Here is a 10,968-nt window from a genome sequence, read left to right on the forward strand (position 1 = left end):
TTTTTAGATTGTGTTTGGTTTGAAAGAAAAGGCAGGAAAAGGCTGTGTTTCGTTTGTATAGGTTTGAGGTCTCCCTACTTCCCCATTCCCTTTCCTTACCTTTGCTTTCAAACCAAATACAGCCTTAGGGAAAAAGAAAAGTTAATGTTGATATCTTTCATGAATGATTAAAGGTCATTTTTGTGATGTAAGGAGAACGGGAGAAGTAATTACATATTTACATTCTTCAAATTCAGATTTGTCATTGGTAGGCTAATTAGGTCATTCGATCTCTGTTTAATTAGTTTGGTTTGAAATTCAAAAAGCCGCCAAGTGCCGTTTTTTAACTTTGAAGCACCATGCTTGAGAACAAAATCTTGAAAATTGAAACCAGGCAGCAAAACGAACAGAAACCTTGATAATGGACAAAAAGTATACTGTATCCTTTCAAGTGTGGAGCCTTATTGACGACAGTTTTCACTGAAGTCTATAGAGAATTCATCAATCTAATATTTTACAACAAATAGGTTCATAGTGTATACCCAGTTATCCACCTATTAAAACAACCATGCAATATATTTTACACAACTTTGTTAACGTATCAAAGGTTAGGGATATCAATATCAGAGTGAGAAGTGAAGAACTGAGCCATGGGCTTCTGAGTTAATATCTTCACTGAAACAGGGACGAAGCTCCCCCATTAGATATCAGCAGGAGGTTTTAACCTTATCAGTCTTCTGATTCTATCTTTGTCTGTGTTCTCCAATATCCCCTTCAGAATGAAAAGAACAAGGCCGGTGTCAGACTGATTAACATTGATGGAGATGTTAATGGTGTATTAGCGTACAAGGGAATGGTGAGAAAAAGGAAAAATGATGCATTGGTAACCACACGAGTAGCCAACATAGAAATTGGTGATAAAAGCTTTCATGACAAAGATGACAATCACAAAAACAATGATGAAACAAAAGATACCACTTGATTCGAAATCTGAGACTGTCAAATGTATTTATGTACTATGGTTTCTTTTCCCTTTTTGCAGCTCTCTGCTGTTGCGGGTTGCATGTTTTACTGTTACTGGTTGTAAATTTTCCTGACTAGAAGGTTGAAACCTAAGTAGATACCAAATGGCAAGATTAGCTGCTGATAGGAGGTCTACGTCTGGGTGCAATAAGTTTGTAGGTGAAAATCAGTTACATGGAAAAGTAAAAAATAATCTCTAGTGGCTATACCCAGTGCAGAGGCAGATGTCCAGCCATGTCTCACAGCGCTTGTGAGTACTTTTGGTTGAATGATGAGTTTGGATATCCTATAGAGGGACCCGTGAAACTTTACTTGCTAATAAAACAAGTTATTGTTCATAAACCAGTACAACCTGATAGAATCAAGCATATTGAAGTGGATATGCATTTCATCCATGGGAAGGATGCAATAGGGGAAATTTGTTTGCCATTTTGAAGACCAAGGATCAGCTGTCTGATATTCTCACCAAAGCTGTTGGACCAAGAGTCCAGATTGATTAGTGTACTTAACAAGCTGGATATGTATGAACCAGTTTGAGGGTTGAACTTATGGATCAGTTAGATTGTTATGTTATAGAAAATCTGTTGAAATCTTGGGTCTTATTGGGTCAGATGACTCGGATCAAAATACTTTGGTTTAGGCTCTGTGATCTTAAGACCTTATAAAGTCTCTCACTGAAGTTATGGTTCTTTTATAAAAACCAAGCAGGGCTGATAATGGATCAGCCCTGATCAGGCCCTACACCTACTTGAGAATATTGAAGGGACTATTAAAGTTACAGCAAGAAAATTGTCAGAAAAAAATCAAGAGAAACTAAGTATTGAACTAGAGAGACTTCAAAGGAAACAAATTAAAAAGATGGGTGTATGGACTGGTCTATTTTCCTTTTAAGCCTCTTTTTCAACTGAGGGACAACGCTCTGTTGGTGGTGTTCTTGATGGGGCCATTGTTGGGAGCAATGGTAAAATGTATCTCTTCTTGGTGGTGAAGGTAGGAAGGTGGGGTTTAATATATATGGTATCGGGGTGGTCAACTGAACCTAGAAAGGTGTGGTCCCCAAGGGTTTTTGGTCCTCTGAAGTCATTTAGGGTAGGGCTGTAAACAGATGGGATTTTAAATATTATATGTCATAAATAAGTTAAACTAAACAACGGTCATGACATTATAATTATTAATAAAATGAACTAAAGCGCCTTTGACATTATATATCATTTAATAAAATGAGTTAAAGCTAACTTCTAACAGACTTCAATCTATGACTTCATAGTAGATAAGGGTAATTAAACCAACTTTGTTAATAAATATGTTAGGTGGGACTAATGTTTTAAAATGCATGTTTTGGGTACAGTAAGCTCATAAGAAAGATTCATTTTGTGGGCTGTGCCTCGCCCGAACCTAGGTGCACCTCTCTTAACTTGTTGCTATATTTTGATGAATTAACCTTGAATTTATGTTACAAACACAATTTGCTATTTTGTAGCGTGTAGTTATGATCCTTAGAGTTTAAACTGTTTAGTCTATTAGGGCTTGAATTACAAGGCTAAAACTTTCATTTTAATAACATGATACTTTAACCAATTGACTATTTTGAAATATTTTATTTCTTTCAGAATTTGGATTTTCTATTCTTGTATGTTTAATTATTTCTTTTTTTTTCTTTTACCGAAGTGGTGCTCACATTGCTCAGGCATATACCTGGCCTTATAACTTTGCGTTTGAGGCTTTTGCTGTGCTTCTTGCTTTTAAACCTTTGGGTGCCACAAATATAATTTGGATAAATTGTTTCAGGTCCAGCAGGCCATTGAAAAAAAAAAAATATTTCCTAATCTGGGATCACATGGTTGACAAAGAACATGAATGTTGTATAGATGTCTCATATTTTGCTGATATAATTTTATGTAGCTGGGTTCCTATATGGTGCACCACGACAAGTTTTTTTGGGGTCAGTGGAGCATTTTGATAATTTTACTAGTATCAGGATATATATTCTCAGTTCAGGCTCTAATTGTAATAAAAAAAACAGAGGGATTTTATGGAATTTGGGAAAGAACACGATTAGGGTTGTATTCTTGTTCTCTGAGAATAGTGAAATTCTTTGCAGGGCTCCATAGACGTAGGCATACTGCTGAACCATGTAAAATCTTGGTGTTCTTGTATATTTTCTTCTCTTTTATGTGTTTGATCTCTTCTGTTTTTGTGGTTGCACGTTCACAACGATACTTAATTTTTAGGATTTCCAAATATAGTATTCCTGAATCAGAGATTTGGGTTCCTTTTCACTCCATAGTGTTAAAACTTGGAATTAGAATAAGAAAATAGCACCAGACTCCTAAAAAACTAGAACCAGAGATGTGACAAGTAGGAAATTTCCAATATCAAATTGATTTATGGATCTAAGACGCATCCCTTACCTTCCAAACAATTTCATCCAAACACAAGCATATCTTTCCATACTTGTCGAGAAACAGGCGCTCAGTTGGTGGTTTTCCACATACATCCTTCACACATGAGGTTATAACAAAGATGACTTCTGCCACTTGAAAACCAGATAGAAATAATGATAAGTGGCAAAAAAAAAAAAAAAAAAAAACAGAATCTTTTTGTTAAGAACAAACTAGTATTTTCCCAGGGATGGAGAAGCTGTCACATTGATCAGGTCCTAGCTATCCTCACCCAAACCTGCAAGTGTGTGTATTCTTGCACTTGCAGGCATTACAGCTTCTTCTCATCCTTGCACCATTATTCTCTTAAATAGAGACAAGAAAGACACTTACAAGCAAGTTCATCATATTCATCCTTGCCAACAACATAGATACAGACATCACCAAGAACTGAATAAACAATATAAACTGACCTGAAAAGGAAGAGAAACACATTAAACTATGGTCATATAAAATCTGAAATCAGCATATTCTGCAAATCATACCAAGTGACTTTCAGGTGGTAAAACCACATTAACTTAAAGTACCCTTCCCAACTTTTTTTAATCAGACTTCTCTTTTGAAAGCCCCATTTTTGCATTATTGAGAACTTCCTGTGGGAGGGTAGGGATGTCACATTTATCAGAAGCCATGGTTTAGTTTTATCCACCAGTAGCTAATTTAAACTTTGAATGTCGAATCGCCATAAGCTTAACCAAAGTGCTCATTTTCCGCAATTAGTTTTATCCACTCTAATGTGTGGCCAATAATTCTGTTGAAGCATCCTTTGTTTTCCTTCAAAATGACTCCTGGTCCACTCCCTCTAAATTTTGTAAATAATCAGGCTTGGAAGCATACCAACCAAATAAACATATTGATGTTGCTTTGACATTTGACCATACCAATATAAAAATCAATCAATTCACCATTGGTTGGGGTATAAAGAATTGCTGGTCAAGTTTTCTTGCAGAGTAACTCCAAACCTTCTCTTTTATAATTTATAATAAATAAAAGCTCAATAAAGTGGAGAGAGAGTGAGGTAATGAGAAATTACCGAAAAAGGATAAAACACCCTAAATACTGCATGCCAACATACCCAACAATTAAAAAAAATAAATAAACAAAACAAAACAAGAAGGTTACATTCAACATATCTAAAATTATTTAAAAGACAACACTAACAGAGCTATAACTTTTGGACTCAACACCCTGCTCAAAACCAATATATCTTCAGATTAGTAGCCAACAATCCACCCCTTGCTGACTCAACAGACCCTTCAAACCTATCCCCTTGAAACTGAAACCACTAAGAGACCACCACACCATTCATAAACAACCTTCTCAAATTTCAACTTCTCCCCTTCTTCTATCTCCAAAAATATTCTTCTTGTATTTTCTTCTCCTTCTAAATATAATAGGCCCACCCCTGAGCTGAGCCGGGCCAAATATCTGGCTATTCGAGCTCGACTTGGAAAAGTGTTGAAAATGGGAATATCTCTAATATTATACATTCATTATATTAAACCAAAATAAATGTGATAAATGACAATGGTTTTTATTAATGATGAAAATGATTAAAAATTCAAAAAAAAAAAACAGAAAAAAGAGAACTAAATCATTAATATCTAACTAGTGACCTGCATAGTTTTCAAGGCGCCAAGGCGAGGCTAGGTGACAGGGGGGCACCTTGTCGGTTGTCGCCTAGGCAATGGAATTTTTTTAAGTGAAACCATATATCCTAGGGTAGTTCCCTAGGTTCCATAACCATCTTTCCTTAATAATTATCCATAATTTTCATAAGGGAAGTATAAATTTCATGTTTAAGTCTAGAAAAATCAACATTTTATGAGAGAAAAAGAAGAAAGGAAAGAAAATTCAAAAAATATAGGGGCTGAACCCTACTTTTGTTATAGGAAAAGAAGAAAAGAAAATGTGTTGATTAGACAAAATTTTATGTTCTTCCCTTGCTTATTGGTTCAGGTTTTCAAATCTTTGAGGGTTCAATCAAGGATCAAAATTTCAATACGATACAACCCGTATCAGGTGTATTGTATTGTATCTTTGGGGTCCCGATACACCTGTTTATAGGTGTTTTCAGGAACCCATTTTTTTAAATAATATATATAACTATATTTAAAAATGAAATTGAAATAACTAGCAAATTTGACCCAAAGGCTAAAGGGTATAAGAAACCTTACAGTGTATAAAGAAATGACCGACAGACTCTGGACTTCACAGTATAAACATCTTAAGGCCATGGCAATATCCTTGAGTTATTCCAAAATATCAACTTGAATCTGACCATGGAAGACTTTCCAGGAGAACACTGATGTTCTATTTATTTTTTTATCAGTCACTGATCGTAAGTACCAATATCTTAAATGGGACATTTTGGTTTCCAGATCCAATCAGTCCAGTTGACCTTTCCATCCAAGTCATGAAAATTGGAATTGCATTATCTAGTGAGATGATGCCAAAATAATATGATAAATTGCAATAAGAAATATCTCTATATTTATAGTTACAGTTATAAATTTCAGTATAAATTTTATATATATATAGTAAACATCTGAAAAATAAGTAAGTTTCAACGAGTACCAAATTTTTTAGAATATAATTCTTGCAAGAAGTATCAAGCTGAAAAAATGAAGGCACAAATGTTCTTGGATAAAGATTGTAAAGGCCTAAATTGAATCCAGTCTAAATAGTGTCATTATACCAACAACTTCCTGATTAGCAGGCAGGAAAATATGTACACAGAAATTCTCTTTAATTCATCACATTTTATGCTTATAAAATTTATTATAATATATAAGATGCAACTTGGCCATGTCAAAAATAAATAATTGAATTAAGATATTGAGTATATTTTTAAAAGAGAACTTAATTGGAGGGAGGGATATTGCATACTTGTGTGAAGCAACAAAAAGCTCTTCATTTTTGGCACCTTTTAGATTATCCGATCCCAACTTAACTAGGAAAGTACGCCAGTGCAGCCGCTCCTCAGATGGAACCCCATGAAAGCTGCAATATGGTGTAAACCATAAATATATCCTCCAATATATATAAACCATGTTGTTGTGCTAAGGAAAATCAGGTTGAGCAGCTATCTTTGTTGTAATATTACTAATTCCATTCTAAGTTGAAGGAAAAAAGAAAAAGAAAAAGAGCTGATTAACAAAATAATTGTACCCATATTTGGTGTAGTGCTGAAGACTTTAACTAAAAAAAAAATGGAGGCAATATACATTTTTGATAAATAAAAGAATGGAATAGAATATGGATTGTGCCAAGCACCCTTTGACATTTAAGCTAGCAGGGCATAAATTGCTTTCTTGGGGGCCACCTTGTTAACCTCTTTCCTATCCAATGCATCAGCTAGCTATTGGCTGATAGGTTGTTCAGTTGTTCTCAATTATCTAGCCATTTATTTTACTTCTCTCATGATGTTTCTGCATTCCCAAGAAGCTGTGCTGTTACTTGAACCATTTTACCACTACCACACTCTACAACTAGATCTCTATAGTTGAGAGATCTTCCCAGCCTTAAGACATGCAGCACTTCTAAGTGCTAACAACTAACAATTCAACCCTTGTTGGATCACCCTAGTCAATAGGTCCAAAAAAAAGCCAGGATAGCACCACCACCCAAGAGCTACACTCTACCACTAGATCTCTAAAGTCTATAGTATGCCTGAATTTCCTATATTGTCAAGGCTACGTGATGCAGGCATGAAAGCAAGAAATCAGTTTTCTCCCGAGTACTCATCCAATGGCAATTACATAATTTTTGGGTGTTTTGGACATTAACATTTTTAATTTTTTTTTTCTAAATGTGTTTTCTACTTTGTTAGTGTCTTAGGAGTAGAGTTGGTATCTTAAAGGATCAAACTAATTCATAGTCATATTGCATAGGTTTTAGAATTTTGAAAAGTTGAAGAAGCATTCGTGTTATTTTTCTTTCTTCCTATTTTCTAGGGTCAAACCTTGTCTGATTTGCATGATTTGCTATTATTAAATAGATAGTTGAATTACTACCCACAGAAACCAAGATCTTGTAAATCTAACAGGTCCCAAGAGAGTTATTATCATTTTATTGATAGGTGTCAATCCATGACAGGATTTAGGTCTTCTATTTCTTTGAGTCAGCTTGGAGTTGTTTACAGTTTTTTAGTAGGTTAATAAAGTTTTGTTAAAGTTATTTTAGGAGACAAAGTACTTATTTGAGTGTTTCTTTGGGTTACCTATAGGGTTGCCTTAACGTTAAAATAGTTAGGATTTGTTTTGAGATAGTTTCTTAGTTGAAACTGGAGTTTGTCAAGAGAGATCCGAGCCCTCATGTTGAGTCTATCATCATCATCATCATCATCATCATCATCCATGCCTTATCCCAACTGTATGAAGTCGACTAAGACAAATCAGGATCCATATAATGAGTGTTTGGCAAAATTTTTGGCAAAATTTTTAGTGTTTGCTTCCAACCTGACACACCCTCCTTTATCTGGGCTTGGGACTGGCAGTGTAAGACAAGCTCACACTGTAAGTTGAGTCTATAAATATGGTAGTTGAATTTAAAGATTTAAGGGAATAAAATTTTCTTTTGATGTTACCTGTAATTAATAGCTGATCTTCTTTCTTTCTCCTTTTCTGTTAAAGGTGTACCATTTCTTCTCTTTCTCTTTTCTATTCATATTTGAATCTCTCCTCTCATATTTCAGATCCTTGATTCTCCCTCTTCTTCCCACCAGCTCACCCACCCAATTAGGACTTCCTCTCCTTCTTCTCCTACATCACTACATCCATCACAATTTAATTTGATAAGGTTACACACTACAAGACCCAATTTGTGAGTGTCCTAATCCTGGATGAACTCTTAAAGAAGAAAAATGCTTTGCCATCCTCTAATGATGTCATTTGTGGACAAAGGGGTAAGAGTCTCCAATGATATTACCTAACCCACCACCTTCATAAAGATGTTTTCTATTGGAGCTTCCCTAGTTTGGTTCTTGTCTCTTCAAATTGCAGTAATTCTCTCTCCTCCCAAATTGTCCAAAGAAGTGCTACCCTTTACATCTCTATAATACCTCCCCCCTTCTGTATGAACTACTTACTAGATATACAAACGATCAAAATGTTAATAAATTATATATAGTAAGTAGGTCACCAATTTCCTCGCATATAAAAGCATGTACAAAAAATTAGCTAAAAAAATCTGAGTGAGCATTCATTCAAGTTTAACAAACCCTAATTAATATAGACAAAAACAAGCAAAATATGATAATTCAATGAAAATTAGCTAAAATAGTGAATCACATTGGCGATGAATGTAAGAGAAGAGATCTGCTGTTAAGATGATACATCATAGAAATGTACAGAGGAGACGCTACGTACCGTTCGACGAGGATGTTACCCTCCAAGTTGGAGAAGAGAACAGCGAGCAACATTTTTGAGTCGATTCTCTCGTTCGATCTTCTTCGGAACCTCTCTTCAGTAAAGTTTTAAAATAAGGGAAACTTCGCGATTAGTACCCTGTAATTTGGGCCTAATGTCATTTGGTCTCAAATTTTAAAATTTTAAAATGTGACAATTTAATACGACCAATTACTACTATGTACCTTGATCCCCAAGTTTTACCGAACGTTCAAAACATGTTCTTCCAAGTACCCTGTAATTTGGGCCTAATGTCATTTGGTCTCAAATTTTAAAATTTTAAAATGTGACAATTTAATACGGCCAATTACTACTATGTACCTTGAGCCTATTGTTACTTCAATCCAGTACCTACCGTTAATCACCTATTAACCAGCCGAAGAAAGACACATGCTCTTCCAAGTGTCATCTAATTTTCTTTATCAATCATCCAAACAATGACAAAAAATTAAGTCTTACATCCTTGTCTCTTTTATTCAAGAAAGTTGGGGTCCAGAATGCCCATTGAGACTAGACCTGTTCATGGGTTGGGCTCGGCTGGGTTCGGGCTAGGCTTTTACTCTTTATTAACAGAAAAATGTTAGGCTCGAGCCTGAGCCCGAGCTTGGCCTGACCAATGGGCCTATAACTTGGGCCCGAGCCAGGCCCTGATAAAAAGCCCAAAGCTCAAACCCAAGCCTGAAGCCCGACCTAATAAAAGAAATTCGAATTTTTCCCTATTCAAGTGAACATTATCTATTTTAATTCAGATGTTTTTCCTTATTTAAATGAACAATGGGCCTACAAGTGAATCAACAACCTTCTTAAATCAAAAAATTTATTCAAACAAACATCACAGAGGGCTTTTACTTAGGTTTAATTATAGATCGGGCTCGGGTCGAGCTATTTTGGCAAAGCCCGAGTTCGGCTCGAATTTTATGCGGGCTGGGCTTTTTGGCCCGAGGTTAAACCCGTGGGCCAAAAAGCCTATTCAAGCCCATCCGGGCCCAGGCCAGTCTGTCGGCCCACTCGGCCCATGAACATGTCTAATTGAGACGTGATTGATAAAGAAAGTTAGATGACACTTGATGGGCATTTGTGTTTTTTTCAAATGTCACTTAATGGCCGGTTAACAATTGATTAACGGTAGTTACTGGATTGACACGTTTTGAAAGTTTGGGTATTGAATTGTCACATTTTAAAGTTTAGATATTAAAATGTCACTAGGCCCAAAGTACAAGATAGTAATTGGGAATTTTTCCAATTTAATATCCAAACTTTTAAAACATGTCAATCCCAAATTGAAAGTTGGGATCACCATAATGTCCACTAAGACATGACTCAAACTTTCTTAAATATAAGAGACAAGGACTTGAGGCCTTACTTTTTCTATCAATGTTTAAATAGTTGATAAAGAGAATTAATTGAGAATAAAAGGTTAATTATATCTTTTCAAATGTCATTTAATGGCTGATTAATACTGATTAACAACACATACGGGATTGACACATTTTGAAGGTCCCAATATTAAACTGTCGCATATTAAAATAAAGTGACACTAATCGGGAATTTTTACTTTTCCATAGATGGAAACTGAATTGAAAGCTCACCACAGCCTAGAAGGAATCTTCCTACAAAAAAGGACCCAGAAGGGTGATTATACATGAACTACTTTTTGTCATTACAAGGAGTTGCACAATTATTAAGAAAACTTCTGTCAGGGCTTGGGTCACGTGGCACTTCTGATTGGTGGACTGGAGCCCTTTTAGCTTTAATTATTTTGAAAAATTTGAGGCCTAGGTCAGTAAGTTTATTATTATGCTCTCTTAAATGAAAGGGTTGAAAAGTATCCATTTGGGTCTGGGTCCGGGTCTGGCCGGATGAACAAAGTTGAATTTTGGAAAGTTTCAATTAATTAAGTCATTTAGGTGAAGTGGATCTGGTCCAAAAGAGAATTTGATTTTTTTGAAAATTTGATTGTAGGAGTGGCAATTTTTTCATCCTTACCCTCCTTGATGGGGTAGTTTTTTTGCTTAAACGATAGGTTTTGGGGATTCTACAATCCATACAGGTACAAGTAGGATATGGTATTAGGCTAAACCCGACCCTCCCTAATTCACATATTACTATAAAGCATA

General features: G+C 35.4%; 1 protein-coding gene across 1 annotated transcript; it reads right to left on the minus strand.

Annotated features, from left to right (window-relative positions):
• Positions 1-401: 401 nt before the first annotated feature.
• Positions 402-9,112, minus strand: LOC148869393 (uncharacterized). The gene is made up of 6 exons (XM_088969415.1): positions 9,037-9,112; positions 8,813-8,950; positions 6,333-6,446; positions 3,777-3,856; positions 3,414-3,538; positions 402-751 (listed from the first exon to the last, which is right to left on the minus strand). The coding sequence occupies exons 2-6, from the start codon at positions 8,863-8,865 to the stop codon at positions 680-682; spliced, it is 444 nt and encodes a 147-aa protein (XP_088825541.1). The 5' UTR covers positions 8,866-8,950; positions 9,037-9,112; the 3' UTR covers positions 402-679.
• Between the last annotated feature and the right edge of the window lie 1,856 nt (positions 9,113-10,968).

This window comes from Nelumbo lutea, chromosome 2 (assembly GCF_056320005.1).
Source record: "Nelumbo lutea isolate HS-2025 chromosome 2, American lotus-T2T, whole genome shotgun sequence".
NCBI classification, from domain to species: Eukaryota; Viridiplantae; Streptophyta; class Magnoliopsida; order Proteales; family Nelumbonaceae; genus Nelumbo; species Nelumbo lutea.